Source organism: Pteropus alecto, unplaced genomic scaffold (genome assembly GCF_000325575.1).
Source record: "Pteropus alecto unplaced genomic scaffold, ASM32557v1 scaffold3, whole genome shotgun sequence".
Lineage (NCBI taxonomy): Eukaryota > Metazoa > Chordata > Mammalia > Chiroptera > Pteropodidae > Pteropus > Pteropus alecto.
This window is the reverse complement of record NW_006442484.1, coordinates 64,870,869-64,889,148: the sequence shown is the minus strand read 5'-3', so window position 1 is coordinate 64,889,148 and position 18,280 is coordinate 64,870,869. Positions and strand designations below refer to the sequence as shown.

The 18,280-nt window shown below is 31.5% G+C and overlaps 1 protein-coding gene across 1 annotated transcript in view; it reads right to left on the bottom strand.

The window, feature by feature from the left end:
- The window catches only part of BMPR2 (bone morphogenetic protein receptor type 2), a 138,295-nt gene that overhangs the window by 56,290 nt on the left and 63,725 nt on the right, over positions 1-18,280 (bottom strand). Inside the window, exons 2-3 of the mRNA XM_006921366.3 lie at positions 10,087-10,257; positions 8,830-9,000 (exon numbers count right to left, since the gene is read on the bottom strand). Of these exons, the coding sequence (XP_006921428.1) occupies positions 8,830-9,000; positions 10,087-10,257 (342 nt within the window). The remainder of the gene's footprint in view (positions 1-8,829; positions 9,001-10,086; positions 10,258-18,280) is intronic.

Here is an 18,280-nt window from a genome sequence, read left to right as displayed (position 1 = left end):
TTGGAAGGACTTCCTTAAGAAGAAAAAACAGTATCAAAAACAGGAATAAAGAATGATACATTCCTATCAACAAGTACCTCAAATGGAAAAGAATTAAGTGCTCCAACTAAAAGAGTGGCTGAATGGATAAGAAAACAAGACCCCTGCATGCTGCCTACAAGAGATACACCAGATTAAAAGACACACACAGATTAAAAGGAAGAGGATGGAAAAAGGTATTGCTTTGATGGACCTAGAAGGTATTTAAGTAAGACAGAGAAAGATAAACACCTATATGATCTCCCTTATATACAGAATCTAAGGAATAAAAAGAACAAACTAATCAAAAATAGACTCACAAATATAGTGGACAATTTAGTGTCGGAGAGAGGGGAGTGGGATTTGGGGAGCTTGGATAATGGGGTGAAGGGTTAAAGAAGTACAAATTAGTAGCTGATGGATGGTCATGGGGATGGGGAGCACAGCAAAGGGAATGCAGTTAGCATTAATACGTTGGCTAGGTGGAGGGTCAGGGGAGGGAAGGTGCAATTGGTGGGATCGTATTATGAACTCTATAGACGTCTAACTATTGTACTGTATACTTGAAACTAAATAAAAAAAAAGTAATATAAATTTTAAAAACAGCAACATGAAGAGAAATTACTTTCTTAAGAAAATAGGGGCAAAGCAGGTAGGTATGGGATGGGACGGACATTTAATAGGGCAGAGCTAACAAGACTTTAGAATGAAAACTGTCTGACCAACACCATGCGAGATAAAGACATTTGCTGCCAGATACTGAAATCAGAATTTCTAGTCTTAACAGCATGGCATAAATTAGAATGTGATTTCTTAAACCTAGCCCTGGATGCAATTCAATCTTTGTAACATGTGTAAACAGAATCTTGTTACTACTGCATTAAAGCATCAGTATTTTCTAAAGGATACATATTTCTCTATTTCTCTTGTGCCACTCCTCCTCCTCTAATATTTTTATAATTATAAAACAGAACAACAAATTTGTTTGCCTCTTGCTAAAATGTTTCATGAAGTACTAAGCAAAGACTTTTAGCCACCCTTATGTCCCATTTTCTGTCTATTCAATCATTTTAATGCTATTACAGAAGCAGTAAAAACTGAAAAATCACTATAATTTCACAATAGCTAAAAACCTAACTGTGGCCTTATGCCAGTGTCAACTTCTTTGAATGTAGGTTTTCTTTTCTAGCTTGATGCGAGATAAAGACATTTGCTGCCAGTTACTGAAATCAGAATTTCTAGTCTTAACAGCATGGCATAAATTAGAATGTGATTTCTTAAACCTAGCCCTGGATGCAATTCAATCTTTGTTTCTCATTAACTTGATCCAATCACCAACTTAATGAATAATGTAAATAAAAGTATTCTTGCATTATGACGTTCATACAAGAACCTCCAACAGTAAATACAATGAATTAGGTTTATTTAATTTTTTAAAAAATGACGAAATTTCACCTACGTTTTACTAATTTAATCCTGGAATTATTATAAGGTGAGACTGTACTTCAGCAAAACACAGATATTCACTTATGGTCATGTGGTTAGTCTGTCATCTTCTCCCTGACATTAAAGATCCACTGTGATCGTATACTTTAGTTTCTATCACTAAGTACTTCATGGTCTTCAGCTGCAACTGAGAGTAAAAATAGTCCAAAATTTTTCTGAGGAAAGAGAGCTATATCTTGTTATTCTCAGTTATCCATACATTCCTTCACTGCTGCCGTGTCTGCAGTAAGAAAGTAAGTTAATGTGGTTGTGAAAATTGTGTAAATGTATATTGATGAGAAAGATGTAATTCCAATAACAACAACGAATGATTTGACATCAAGAAGTGAACTGTTTGGTTAAAAACAATCTAAAAGAAATAAGTAGGAATAGCAGAGAACATTAAGTACCCTCTGTTGTTCCCTATAGCGTAACCTCACTAAGTCATCTTTAAAAAAGCCATAACCTACTCATTCATCATTTTCTTTACCAGTATGAAAATATACTAGTTATACTTTTCAAGTAAGCGTCTTTGAAAATGAGATCACGTAATAGCATCTACTTAGTAAAAGTTTTCTATATTTCTGCATTACTTTAAAAATTAAAATCTAATGCTTTATTTTTGGGGAAGTGAAAGAACAGGAATGATTATGGCTTTTTTGCATTTTTACTATAATTAATCTAAAAATAAGAGAGTTAACAATATTTTTGTTTTTGTCTGCTCTTCTTATCCCATGAACTATTTTGCTGCATTTGTGCTTTTACCTGAAAGTAGCAACCACCTTTCAAAAAACACCTTGTCCATTAATGAATGAATCCATTAAATTCATTTTTTGCTATATTAAAAAAAGAAACAAATCTTATTCCTTTCAAACATTTGACAATACAGTCATGTACTGCATAATGATACTTCAGTCAACAATGGACCAAATATACAGTGGTGGTCCCACAAGATTATAATGAAGCTAAAAAATTCCTATCACCTAATGACATCTTAGCTGTTGAAACATTGTAGTGCAACGTGACTCGTCTTTGTGGTATGCTGGTGTAAACAAACCTACTGTGCTGCCAGTCATATAAATGTATAGCACATACAATTATGTATAGTATATAATACTTGATAAACAACTATGTTACTGGTTTATGTATTTACTATACCAAACTTTTTTTAAAAAAAATTATGCATTTATTTATTTTGGGGTGACATTAGTTAACAAAATCCAGTAAGTTTCAGATGTACAATTTAACAGTAAGGCGTATATATATATATATGTCTATATATATGTACATATGTGTATATATATATACGTATATATATATATCACACTGTATGTTCTCATATATATATATATATATATTGCACTGTATGTTCTCCTCCCGTAGTTAGATTTCTTTCTGTCACCACATATGTGACTCCTTTTATCCCATCTACCTCCTTTCTCCTCCCTCCCCTGCTACTCTTTGGTAATCATTAGTCTATTGTCCATGTCCATGAGTCTCTGTTTGTCCTGTTCATTTGTTGCTTTTAGGTTTATATTCCACATATAAGTGATATCATGTGGTTTTCAACTTTTTCTGTCTGGCTTATTTTGCTTAGCATGATTATCTCGAGGTCCATCCATATTTAATCGTTGTTTTAGAGTGCACTTTTTCTACTTAAAAAGTTTTCTGTAAAAAAGTATGCTATGTTATGCTGGCAGTATACAGCTCCTACTTATATGTGTCTCTTGATTGCTCATTTCTCTCGTGCTTGATTTAATCTTGTGTTGTTTTATAAATTTAGTGTAGCCTCAGTATACAGTGTTTCTAAAATCTACAGTAGTGTACAGTAGTCCTAGGCCTTCAAATTCACTCACCACTGACTCACCCAGAGCAAATCCCAGTTCTGCAGGCTGCATTCACGTTAAGTCCCTATATAGGTATACTATTTCTTATCTTTTATACCGTATTTTTACTGTACCTTTTCAATGTTTAGATACTCATTATGTTACAATAGCCTATAATATTCAGTACAGTAACATGCTGTACAGATTTGTAGCCTAGGAGCAACAGGCTATACCATATAGTCTAGGTATTTAGTAGGCCATACCATCTAGGTTTGTGTAAGTACTATCTACAATGTTTACACAATGACAAGATCACCTAATGATGCATTCCTCAGAACGTATCGCCATCATTAAGTGGTACATTTCAGAATTTACACATTAGCACATATCCCTTTTTCAAATTATTCATTCAACGAACATTTCCTATACTCCCACTATGTGACTGACACTGCACTAGTCACTGTGGAGACAAAGGGGCATTAAAAATAAGTCCCTATCACCAAAGACTTTACAGTCTAGAGGAAACAAAAAGACAATTACAAAATATGTAGAAATTTAAGTATGACGTCTACAATTTATTTGCAAAAGGTTCAGGAAAAAACAGTGATTAAATGAAGCACAAGATATACATATAACATAGAGAGGGAGAATAATAAGGTAAATATAGTAAAATGTTAAAAAGTGGTAAATCTGGGTAAAGGGTACACGAAGTTTTTATAAGTTTGAAATAATTTTTAAAAATTTTTGTTGGGGGCCCAAAATATTTACACTTGACATTTACTGTTTACCAATACAATGATAGGCAAAAAGTTAAAAGGAAGATAAGCCGTAAGTTAAATCTGTTAGAAAAAAAACAACCACCTAAATGACTATTCCTTTTGAGCAGAATAGTTACTCATTAGGACAGAAGAGTTCATTTTTTACTGAACTACCTAAATATTAAGGAGACATCTTCAAAGAGTATATAGATGAGACAGCACTTTGAAAGTATAAAACACTATGCAAATGCAAGGCTTTATTTACCAGCTATCAGGAAATCATTATTAATGTGAGGTATGGAAATAATGTTTCAGTGAACACTCTTTTCAGAGAATGAGTAATAAACATTTAACATCTTTATTAAGGTACAGTTTACACAATATAAAATGAGCACTGAACTTTTATTGAAAGATATTAAGGGTGATTCCTTAAGAGAAGCCAAGTTCAAAAAATTTCTTTAGATCTTACAATGCATATTAAATTACTATTTAAAATGTAGCTCCTGTCAACTCTATCAACAGAAACTGACAAGGAAGTGATGAAATGTCTGTATTTCAGACTATTTTAAATTATTTTTCTCAAAGCTAGTTAGCTTCATTATTGAAAAATAATATTACAAATGGACAATAGAAGAAAATTCAAAATAGAGAACAAAAAACATGTGAACCTCACTAATAAAAACAATGCAAATCACTTTTCAAGATGATCTCAGCAAACTTTTATTTTAATAATACTAGGGCTGATAAAGATAGGAAATATGTACCCTAGCACATTATTGTATACAACAGGGAACAGTATCTTACAGAGAATGGTATACAACAGGGAATGGTATATAACAGGGAATGTGAACTCTTTTAACCACTGGAACAGCAATTTGATAATGTATGAGAAACCTTATTACTCTTACTACTGGATATAGAAATTAAAATTCTGGGAATTAGAATTTAATATAATGCTATATATACAAAGATTTTCCTTGCAATAAAAATCTAGAAACAGCCCAAATGTCCAAAACCAGGTGTATGGATAAGGAAAATATTTAGTTGATGAAATATTATACAATTATTAAAACTGATGGCTCTGAAACACATGCAATAACCTGGAACATACATATCATATTATTTTAAACACGAAAGCAAGATCTAATATGTATTTATATCACTCTTACAACTATACAAAAATTAAAAAGACTAGGAAAAACATTCAAAATATTAACAATGGTTATATATGGGTATAAAGATTATTAAAGATTTTTGTCCTCTACATTTATACAAGTAACACACAAATACATTTTTTACTATAAGAATAATATGTAATCTTCTCTGTCAACAGTCACCCCACACTATCCCTTATCTATCTTTGATAAGTTTGTACCATGTTTCTAGTAATTTTTAAACACATGTAAATAAATTTATTTGACAAATATTTATGTTAAATATTTAATAAATGGTATTTTTATAATTAAAAATTTTAGAGGAAAAAAGCACCATCATCAAATTTCTACTGATGTACTTTTATATGACCATGAATTAAAAGTTCTTCCTCTTAATTTTATATTTTAATTAATTTCTTTAAACTTTGAACACTTAAAACTATATTTATTTATTTTGGTCAAGCACCTAGCATTTACAGACTAAATGCTTGACATTCCATATAATAGTGGTTCTTTTTCCTGAGATTAATGCAAAAGCCAACATTCATCTTACTTGTTCTGTGTGAAAATTTACTTAATTTTGTTCTATTGAAAACCAAAATATACAATTGGATTAATGCTCTGAAATTAGAGCACTTCATTTAAAATACTTTCCCTTTTTGTTGCGATAACATGACTGATTCTCAGTAGGCAATACTCTTGCTTTTGGTTCAAAAGATTATAGTAGACCAAGAGCTAAGTAACAATATGAAATGTGTCTGTAAAGATCTTTGAGGAGAACTTATGCATAAATTCCCTTCTCCTCTTTCATCTAGATAGATGTACAAGTGAAAATTTGAGATCTTGTTTTGTTTGTTTGTGAAAAATAAATATAGCCAATTTAGTGTAATTTCCTCATAAAAGTTAATAACCTTGATAGAAACTACAAGAAAACACTTCCTATTGCTTTCAGTTTAGTGTTTAACCAACAAATCAAATGAAATAATTCAAAACCAAAGTATGAACTGATAAAAGCTGTTGACAGAATTCTTAAGCAGTGCTTCATTCAATAAAATATTTTAAAAAAATTTTTTGAACTTTTTATTTGGAAGTAATGTAAACTTATAGAACAGTAGCAAGAATAAAAACAGTACAAAGAATACCCATATACCTTTACCCAGATTCATTTATTGTTACCATTTAACCCCCATTTGCTTCCTTCCTTTGTCCACACTCACATACACACTTGTGCATATACCCATGCATATAATCTTTTATGAACCATTTCAGAGACAGTTATGTACATATATCATGGCTCTTTATTTCTAAACACTTCTTATAATATTTCCTAAGAATATGGATATTCTCTTATCTAACCACAGTACTGTTATCAGCTTCAGTAAATTGAACATTAAAATAATTCTTTAATCATCTATTTTGTCAATTGGCCTAACAATGTCCTTCAACATTTTTTGCATCCAGTTTTAATCTACATCTTTCCCAGAGTCTCTTTTTCTTGATATTTTTGAAGAATACAAATCCCTTTTATGTACTAGAACTAGAATATTCCTAATTTATGGTTTGTCTCATGTTTCCTCATGATTAGATTCACAGCATGCATTCTTGGCTGAAATTTTGTGTCATTCTCGGGGTATCATGGACGTCTATTTGTCCACCATAAGTAATGTTAACTTTAACCACCTGGGTAAGGTGTTGTCCAATTTCCTCACTTTATAATTACTATTTTTTCTCTTGCAATATGTAGAAAACACTTTAGAACAATGCAAATATCTTAGGGCTCCTTATTGAAACTACCCCTAGATTTAGGCTCTTTTGATGATTCTTACCTGATCCAACCCTTACAATGATGGCTGCAGAATGATAATTTTCCAACTGCTGCACTCCAACATTTATCAGTTGGCACTTGGCATTCTACTATAAACAAGTGGTCTCTCTTCTCCCTTCTCCTCTATCAGCACAGAATTCATTTTCCCTCCAATGGTTTAAAATTTATTACTGTATTTACTTAGCATCAAATTGTCCCAAAGTTAGCTAGTGGGAGGTTTGTTCAGGCTGGCTCCTGTGTCCTTAAGACAAGTCTCCATCCTATTTGGGGGCATTTCTTTCCTTACCTTCTTGTGTAACCAGATATTTCAGGCTTACTTTGCACCTACCCTGCTCCAGTCCTCGAATAAATCATTTTTCTAAGGAGGCTAAATTCCTTTGAGTGAGGAGTGGTATTTTGAAACTAAATATGAGTATCGCATATGTGCATTGCTCCTGGGATGCTTTTGCTTCTTGCTGTTTTCAACAAAAAGAGCTAGAAATATATGTAGGCATACACACACACATATAAATATATACACATACAAATTTGTACATACACATAGAGATGTATATAATACATATGTATGCACATTTTAAAAGTCATAAATCCATACTCATACCTTGAATTATAATCGATTTGCATAAGATTATCTTGCCTTCCTCCACCCATAACTGTGTTCCTATTCCTTCAATAATAACGCTGGCTCCCACAATATCAACACATATAATCATTTTTTAATCCTATAATACAACTATAATTGAGAATTGCTTCGTCCACACTACTAAAAATCAAGCCTGCTAAAAAGAGTTCAGAATTTGTTTGCAATTCTCCCCCCATCTCATCCAAAAAAGTATATATAATCAAATTCTGTGTTTATAAAATACTTAGATTAGGTCTTTCATTTTCCTTTAAATATGATAATGATATTTATATAAAATACAGTTGGGCCTATTTATTTCAGTTTGCTTTTAGTTGCGGTTTCACCCCCTCCTTTCCATCCTTATTGATTTAATCTTACTTTCTGTATGTGTATATTATGATTCCAGAAGTCGAAACTACAAAAAGCTATACTCAGAAGACTGTCGCTCCTTCTTGTATCCTTTCCACTCCATTTTCTCTTCATTCCCTCTATCCTCTTAAGGAACAACTTCATTATTTTCTGGTTTATCCTTTCTTGGATTTTTTTTTTAAAGATAAGCTTTCTTACATAAGAAATAGCATACTATATGTTTTTCATTTACCTAACATTATCTCTAGAAATCACTCTATATCAGTTCATGGAGATCTTACTCATTTTTCTTCGTATAGCTGTATAGTTAGTACTCCATTATATGTATGTACCATAGTATATGTTAACTAATCGCCTGTTCTTGGACATTTAGGTAGTTTACAATATTATCCAGTTACAAATAATACCAGAATGAATAACTCTATGCATATGTATTTTCATATTGTTGGAGGTGCATCTTCAAGATAAAGTCCTACAAATGGAGTGCTAGATGAAAGAGTAAGAACATACATAGCTTTCTTACTATTGTCAAATTCCTCTCCATAGGGGTTGGAAAATCCTATATTTGGATTCACACTCATTTGGTAATATACTGATACTTTGCAAATCCTGATGCACCTCTTTTGGATTTCAGGTGTTGGCTAGATTTAGTCTCACGTTGCTGGAACTCTCCCTCTCACTCCTGCAAACCTGAATGTTCTTACATATTTTTAAATTTTGCAAATCTTTAGAAAATAGAATTACAAGGAATTCTATTACTTTAACTACTTACTGAGTGGTGTTGTATCTGGAGGTGGAAAATTCTCAGTAAAGTTGACATTACACAAGTCTGTGCTACAGCAGCAGAAACGATATGTTCCATTCTGAATGGATGGAGGGGTGGTAGTTACCACACATTCTTCATAGTGACACTCTTGGGGATCTCCAATGTGAGACCAACATCCTATAAATTGATGCAAACAAGTTAGGAGTCAATACAAAAAGCAAAATTAAAAAGAAAACAACAAACTAAGAAATAATTGCAATCAACGTGAGAGTGCGTACACAGAAGTTATAAAATACTCTTGTAAATCAATAGAAAACACATTTTTTAATTAACAAAAAAATGGCAAATTTCAAACAAGTATTTCATAGGGGGAGAAAAAGCCACCAATAAAATGTTTAACTTCATCATTAATATAAGTATTAAAAGCAAAAGTAAGATTTCATTTTTTCTATACCTATTAAATTGTTCTAGGTTTAAAAAATAATATACCGTAACAAAGACTCAGTAACACTCTCATACACTGCTGGAGGGAATATAAATGTATATAGCATTTCTAGAAAGCCACATGGCAATTTTTACGCAGAGAATATAAAATATTCATGTTTTATAATCTAATATTTCTATTTAAAGGAATCTATTCAAAGAAATAATCAGATAAAACCAAAGACTTATGTTCAAAGATGTTCACTGAAGCATTATATATTATAGTGAAAACCAGAAAACATAACGTTCAACAAGAGAGTAATGTGTGAATAAATCACAATATGTATATACAATGAAATACTGTGCAGAGATTAGAAATGTTTTAAAAATATAATATAAAGACATGGGGAAATGTTTATGATATAATTTAAGATATAAAAAATTAGGTATAAAATTTATTTATATAGTATTATCCTAATTTCAAAAAAAGTACACATGCCTATAAACATAGAGGTACACTGAAAACACACTTGAAAGGTATAAACTAATACAGTAAAAAGTTTTTAAAAGTACAGAATTGTAGATGTTTATTTTTCCTAGTTTATTTTCTAAACTTCATTCAATAAGAATATATTATTAATGTTATAAGAAGTTATTAACATAAGCTATAAACTAATTACCCTTTACAAATTTAGGGTTTGTGGGTAAATATATACATGAATATATACTTTTAAATTTGCTATTTTCCAAGAGAAAGTTTTAATCTACTGCCATGTCTTTTTTAGATAAATTTCAATTGTATGAAACACAGTTATTTCAGTTAAGAAAAGTATTACTTGCCTTGTTTTACAAGATTGATATCCCCTTTTGATTTCTCCCATAGGCCATAGCAGGTGCTACCTTTTGAGCATAATATTGTTCCATTTTCATGAGAGATTCGACTCTCCCCTATCCCAAGGTCTTGTTGATATGGATCTTTAAATGCACATAGACGTTCTTGATTTTGAGAAGCTAAAATAAAGAAAATAAAGGAATGACATTAATTTTCTGATTATCTTTGCAAAACATTATTATGTAAAATCTTAAGAGTTATTTTGAAAGGCACTGTAAATTTCCCCACTAAAGCCCTAAAAAGGCTCAGATAAATTAGTAATTTTTGTATTTAGTCAATAACTTTTCTGCTCATTAATTAATTTCTAACCTCCAAACAAGAAGCAAACTTGAAAACTCATTTCCCAAAAGCAATTTCCCTCTTACACAAATTATTCTTACCACTCTTTCTCCTATTAAGTAATCTTGGTGTCCAAATAAAGACACCAAATAAAAAATGTCCATGTTCTAAATTATCAAACATCCAAACAAACTAACAAACCTAGAGGGCTGAACAATTTTAGGAAATTCTACAGTACTCTTTTATCATATCTTACAGTCAGTTGTAGAAGCTAAACACACATCATTAGGCATGGTAAACTTAGGATGAGGACAGTGACTATAAATGAGTATATGATTTCCTTTGGGGGAGATGGAAATATTCTAAAATTAGACTGTGATAATGGTTGCACAACCATAAATTTACAAAAAAATAACTTTACTTAAAATGAGTGAATTTCATGGTATATAATATATCTTAACAAATCTGTTTTTAAAAACTAAGGCTATTAGTGGGCAAAAAGAAAATGACTTTCTGTTATTAAAAATACCAACAGAAGAGCCAGAAGAAGAAATGCTCAACTCAATAATCCCTTACAATATAGGGAAAACCCAATGTACTTTCAATGTCAATAATTCTTCCTCCATATACATAATCTGATTTAACTAATTTCAAGAGAACAGTTGCCACATAATTTATCAACATCGCTGAGAATAATAAAAAAGTAAAAGGTTATCAAAAGCAACAGCTGATCTCTATTTGATTTTTTAAAGTAGACTTTCCTAATGTGTTGACTAGCTAGAATAACAGTCTAATATACTTGGCCAATATATTTATTCCTCATGGACTTCTGATTTATTTCTTTATTTTGGGTGTGTATCTTATTTAGTACACTTCATTCACAAGCACCTTAGCACTGGAGATGATTTATTAAAATAATGTTTCTGAATCTACAAAACTAAGACCAAATTCTGGAGAAGAAATGAAAGAGCTAACAACTGTGTACCCAAGCTTATTTAGACTTATACACCTGTCATATTTATTATAACAGAAAGTGTCTTCAAAGTATCAGGCTAGGTAAATAGGGTATTCACAAGCAGGTAAGACAGTTCTACTCTTCAAGCATCTTACATAGTCTGTTTGGACATAGACAGATATTACTTAATTCAGTAATCACAGACAATAATTACTGAAAAATAAATGTGACTTGATTTCTACAATTTAAAACCGCTTCAGGCAGTCTTCTAGAAGATATTTACTAATATTGATTAAATGGACAGAAAATAGAGTGTAGCCTATTTATATAAACTGATTCTAGAACATTAGCCTAATTATGAGTCTACTACATTTTTACCACATGTAATCATATATTCAAATTCCTTTAATGATAAACTTAATTATATTTACTAGATTATTTTACACATTTAATACTAGCATTTCTTTAGATTATCCCTAATTTGCAAACTTTACCAAATTATTATAAGGACTAAAATCATATATATTTCTATAGATAAAGTATATATAACACAAAGATTCATACTTAAAAGGTTCACACTATAAACAAAAACACTGTAAAGTAGATTAGAAAAAGCATATCTATCTGTGAGGCATAAGTTCTTTTCCTGGTCCTACCCCCTTTCTTGACTCAGGTTAACTAACAGAACCCACTCTGTTTCCCTTTTTGTCTTGATTGTTAAAAAGGTAAGAATGAACTTATGAATTCAATATCTCTAGTTTTCTACAACCAAGATATCCTAATTATTTTCCCTTCTCTATTTCTGTTATACATTTTGACTAGAATTTAGCAGTGAATAATGAGTTAATGAATAGAGATCTAACTGTACCTGGAAGTATACAGATCATAAATAAATAAGTGCCTCATTTAATTTAAGAATTTTAAAAAGGGTATATCCTTTTGAAAAACCAGATGCAAAATAAAAATTTTTGCTATTCCTGGATATCCTTTCCAACTGAAAAGTATCTAAAGGCCTGAACGCATGTAAATATTTTAGGGGATAGGTAATTTGATAACTGAAACCTAAAATTCTCCTTAAAAAGACAAAATCAAACAAATCCAACCTCTCTCATGTTTCCCTCTCTCCTCCAGTCCCGCCACAAATAAGCTTAATTGAATATCAAAGCAATAAGGGTACAGGTTGGAGAGAAGTGAATTATATTTTTAATATCCTCAGTATTCACTAAATAATCTTTTTCTTAAAATACTTTCAGCCTACTTTTTAGGAATTTTATGACAGTGGCATCAGTATATGTCAATTATAATTTGCTATTTTAAAAGTAACTTTCAAATTATAATTCTTATACAATATAAAAGTGTTCTAGCAAGAATTCTAAGTAAACCGCCCAGGTCAAAACAACAAAAAAAATCCATTTTGCAAAACAGTTTTTATACCTTTTTAAATGCTATCTGTAGAGTCAGTCTCAGCAGTATCTCTATATGAAGTTTTGAATTATTAATAAATAATGTAGGAAAAGCAGGAATAAAATAAACAGTAAAATGAGAAACAGTATAGCCTAGAATATTATCACAGATCACATACAGAGAGACCTGATCAAATGATCACATAGGTGCTCTAAATTTGTCAACAGCTAAAGAAATTTTCATCAGTCAAGTATGATCAATTAGCTCTTTTAAGGGACATTCTCAACCAGGTACAGTGATTAGACATGGATTTCAAAAAATTGCTCTCTTCGTTTTAAACAGGTGATATTTAGTTATAATAAGCACTAAAACAATTGTGATTAACATAACTACATTAAACTAGAAATAATCTCATTCAAACTGCTGACAGAGGCATCTTTATAAAAGACAAAGCTGATCATGCTTATTAAAATCTGTTAGCTCCTTGATGCTCCTAGAATTAAAGTCAAACTCTTCAGTTCACATATAAGGCCCGTCAAAATCAAGACCAAAGAGGGCTGCATGATCATTTTTGTGGGCCCTAAGGACTTTCGTTTTCTTGGGCCCCTTTCTCCATAAAAAAATATTGAAAATTATATTTTACGACTGCATTGTATAAAGACAAAATGTTAATATTAGATATTAAAACACTTTCTTCAACTCCAAAATTCATATTTTCTTTCTGATTTTAAAAGAAATTAAAATAATTTCATGGGCCTCCACAATTACTATGAGTTCTAGGCCCTATGCCTTCTTTGCCAAAGTCAGCTTTAGGAACCAATCAACCTTTTGCCATTCATCCCACTCCTCCATTTCAGGTTCCCACCACACTAATACACCAAGGCCTTCTCTGACCTTTACACTTAATGTTCCACTATCCAGAATGCCATTTTTCCTGCTCTTCAGTGAGATTTGCAGACTGTTAAATGATGTGCTCTGCATCCCAAAACCCTTAACTCATCTGTTTTAACATTGTATAGCATCATATTTTATCTGTTCACATGCGCATCTCCCCAACCAAGCCAGAGGTTGACTTCACTTGTTCCTACAGCAAGATCGGGTTTATTTAACTCATTTTGTACAACACTAATTCCCAACGATGTTAAGAGAAGACAGTTTTCACACGGATTGTATTCAATCTCATATTCCCATTCAAAGATTACAAAATCTAGGTGATAAGCACCTCATCATTCTACCACTCTACAGTAAATGAAGCTATAAAAATAGCATGAATGTAAAGGTAATATCATTTTCCTTCACATATGTAGCCAAATTACTGAGAATAAAGTAATCATTTTCTGTTTACATATGCTTCCTGGATTAATATTTGCTAATCATATGTAGCATTTAATTTCCAGGAACAGATGCGGCGTGTCTGGACTATTCAGCTGTCTTACATTTCTCACTGCATGCTATAACACTATCAAGAAAATAGGGTGTAAATGTATAGCATAGTTTGATTATGTCTGTATCAGTTAACTGTCATTACAGACATAAATCAGCAACAGAATTATACATACATTGAAAAATACTACTTATTTGGTTTTATGAGGGGAAGAAAAGAAAAAACAACTATTGTTCATGAAAACACAATTTACCCTTTTCTCTTTTACCAAATACTCTTACATTATTTGAATTTTCATCATGAAAATAAATTCATATATTACTTATACTTTTCAAAAAAAAATGTCCTTGAATTACTTTGAAATAATTATAGATTCGTAGGTATTTTGAATGAAATACAGAAGGAAGTCCAATGCCTTTCTCCTCAATGTGAATATTTCACACAATAACTGTACAGTATGAAAACCAAGAAACTGACATTTACACAATCCATTGAGCTTATTAGGACTTCACCAGTTATACAAGCACTCATCTGTGCAACTGTACATCTATGCAATTCTGTCACATATTATCACAATCAAAATATTCAACTGTACTAACACAAGATTCCCTTGTGTTAACCCTTTATAGTTACCACCCACTCATCTCCATTCTTAACCAACAGCAACCAACAATCTGTTCTCCAACTTGATAATTATGTTATTTCATGACTGTTATTTAAATGGAATCATGCAGTATATATCTTATTAAGATTGGCTTTTTTCACTGAGCAAATTTCCCTGAGGTTCATCCAAGCTGCTACATGTATAACTAGTTCATTATTTTTCAGAGAGTAGTATTCCATGATATGGTTGTACCACAATCTGTTTAACTTTTCACCCTTTGAATATCATTTAGGCTGTTTTCGGTTTGAGGCTATTAGAAATAAAACTACAATAAACATTTGTGTACATGTTCAATTTTTTAGAAACTTTACTTATTTAAAGTAAAATAAGAATAATATCCTAGAAAAATAAAGTATGGTGTCTCCAAAAGGCAATTTGACATTAAGACCATGTGCTCTACAAAGAAAATACATTGTGCCCATCAAACACTTGGTCCATCAAAAGTCTACAAAACATTCAAACCCCCTAACTTCCTCTGACCAAATAGTTCTAGTACTGGGAGAAACTGGCTTGTTCTAGGAATCTTGGTTTAAAGAACCATTCATGTAGTATTCCTTATATGTAAACAAAATAAAATGTGGCAAAATAAATATCAGCTAATTATGGCATTAAATATCTGAGATGAGATCCATCCATGTTGTCACAAATGGCAATATTTCATCATCTTTTTATGGCTAAGTAGTATTCCATTACATATAATACTTCTTCTTTATCCAATTGTCCCTCGAAGGACACTTACATTGTTTCCAAGTCTTGGCTATTGGGAATAATGCTATAATAAACATAGGTGGGGTATATCTTAACAAACATGTGTTTTCAAATTTTTCAGGTAGATACCTAGAAGAGGGATTGTTGGGTTATATGGTAGCTCTAGTCCTAATTTTTTGAGAAACATCCACACTGTTTTCCACTGAGGCTGTACCAATTTACATTCCTACCAGCAGTATACAAGGGTTCCCTTTTCCACACTTCCTCTCCAACACTTGTTATTTCTTGTTTTATTGATAATAGCCATTCTGACAGGTGTGAGGTGGTATATCACTGTGGTTTTGATTTACATTTCCCTTATAACTAGTGAAGTTGAACATCTTTTCATATATCTATTAGCCATCTTTATGTCTTACTGGGAAAACTAACTGTTCAGGTCCTCTGCCCAGTTTTTAACTGGATTGTTTGTTTGCTTTTTTGTTTTTGAGCTTTATGAGTTCTTTATATATAATTAGCCCTTTATCAGAGGTATTGTTTGCAAATATTTTCTCCCATTTTGTTGTTTGCCTTTTTGTTTTGTTGATGGTTTCTTTTGCTGTGCAGTCATATGTGGGATCTAAAACAAAAAAAGTGACAAAGGAACAAACAAACTCATAGACACAGAGGGGAAGGAGGGTGGGAAGGGGATGAAGAGAGTAAAAGGGGTCAAATAGATGGTGACAAAAGGAAACTAGACACACAATAGAACATACAAATGTATTATAACGCTGCATAACTAAAACTTACATATTATTAACCAATTTACATCAGTAAAGTTAATTTTTTAAAAAAAGAAAGCTATCTGGGAAATCCCAAAACATTTAAAAATTAAATAACACACTTCTAACCAAAAAAGAGATTATAGTTTGGGGGTGTTTTTGTTGTTGCTTAAGCAAAGATTAGTCCTTTGTAACAAGGTCAAATAGGCAGTCTATTCTCTTCTGATGTCCAGATGCCCAAGGCCCTATACACATATTAGAATGACTAAAATTTTAAAACAAAACAAAAAACTCTTCACAATACCAAGGTGCCGACATAGATGGGAATAAAATTGCCCATGAAAATGCAAAATGGTACAGCCACTATAGAAAACAGCATAGTTTCTTGTAAGTTAAACATACATTTACCATTTAACCTAGTAATCCCACTCCTAGGTATTAACTTAAATGTAATGAAAATCTATGTTCATACAAAAAGTATTATGTGAATGCTTTTAGTGGCTTTATTTGTAGCTGTCCAAAATTATTTATAATCTAAATGTCCCTCAACTTAAGAATGGATAAATATTACTCAGCAATAAACTACTGACCTAAGAAATAACATGAATGAATTTCAATTACATTATGATAATGAAAGAAGCCAGACTCAAAAAGCTATATACTATATGATTTGTTATGTGACATTCCGAAAAGGTATAGATCAGTGGTTGCCAGAGATTTAGTGAGGGTGAGAGGGAGAAGTTTATTATCAAATGGTACTAAAAAGGAGTTTAGGGGTTAGAACTGCTTTGTATCTTGTTTGGGTGGTAGTTACATGACTATGCATTCGCCGAAACTCATAGGACTATACATCGAAAGGAGTAAATTTTATTTATGTAAATTTTAAAATAATTAGGTGCAAACAATTATTAAATGTGTATTAATGGATTAATGTATAATTTCATATGTACATATATATAATTTTAAAAAAGACTTCTCCATCTTAGGAAACTAGAAAAAGGGTAAATTAAAACCAACCTAAGCAGAAGAAAAGAAGTAATAAAAATTAGAGCAGAAATCAATGAAATTGAAAACAGGAAATCAAAAGAAAAAAAAAATCAACAAAATCAAAAGGTGGTTCTTTGAAAAGATCAATAAAATTGATAAGCCTTAAGACACAAGAAATAAGCCAGACAGAAAAAGTTGAAAACCATATGATATCACTTATACATAGGATATAAATCTAAAAGCAATAAACAAACATGACAAACAGAGACTCATGGATATGGACAATAGACCAGTGGTTACTAGAAGGTGGGGGAGCGGGGAGGGAGAAAGTAGATGGGGTAAAAGGAGTCAAATATGTGGTGACAGAAAGAACTCTTTACTATGGGCGGTGAACATACAATGCGATATAAATATGACTTACTGGTGAATTGTACACTTGAAACATTGGATTTCATAAAGCAATGTCACCATAATAAAAAAATAATAAGTGACCAAAAAGAAAAAGAAAAAAGAAAGAAGGAGCATTACTACAGATCCCTTGGACATCAAAAGAATAAAGAAATATTGTGAAAAACATTTTAAATGAAATGGACCCAATCCCTCAGACACAATCTGCTAAAATGCAAGAAGGAACAGACAATCTGAATAGGTCTATATCTATTTTATTTTATTTATTTTATTGAATGAAATTGAATGAATAATTAATAACCTTCCAAAAAGTGCTCGGCCCAGATGGGTTCACTGGTGAATTATATCAAACATTCAAGGCAGAAATTATACCAGTTCTCTACAATTTTTTCAGAAGATAGAAGTAGAGGGAATATTTCCAATTCATTCTAAAAGGCTGGCATTACCTAAATGCCAAAATCAAATGACATCACAAGACAGATTAATACCTCTCATGAACATAGTTGTAAAATTTCTCAACAAAATATTGGCAAATCAAGTATAACAATGTATAAGAAGAATTATACACCAGAACGAAGTGGGATTTATCCCAGGT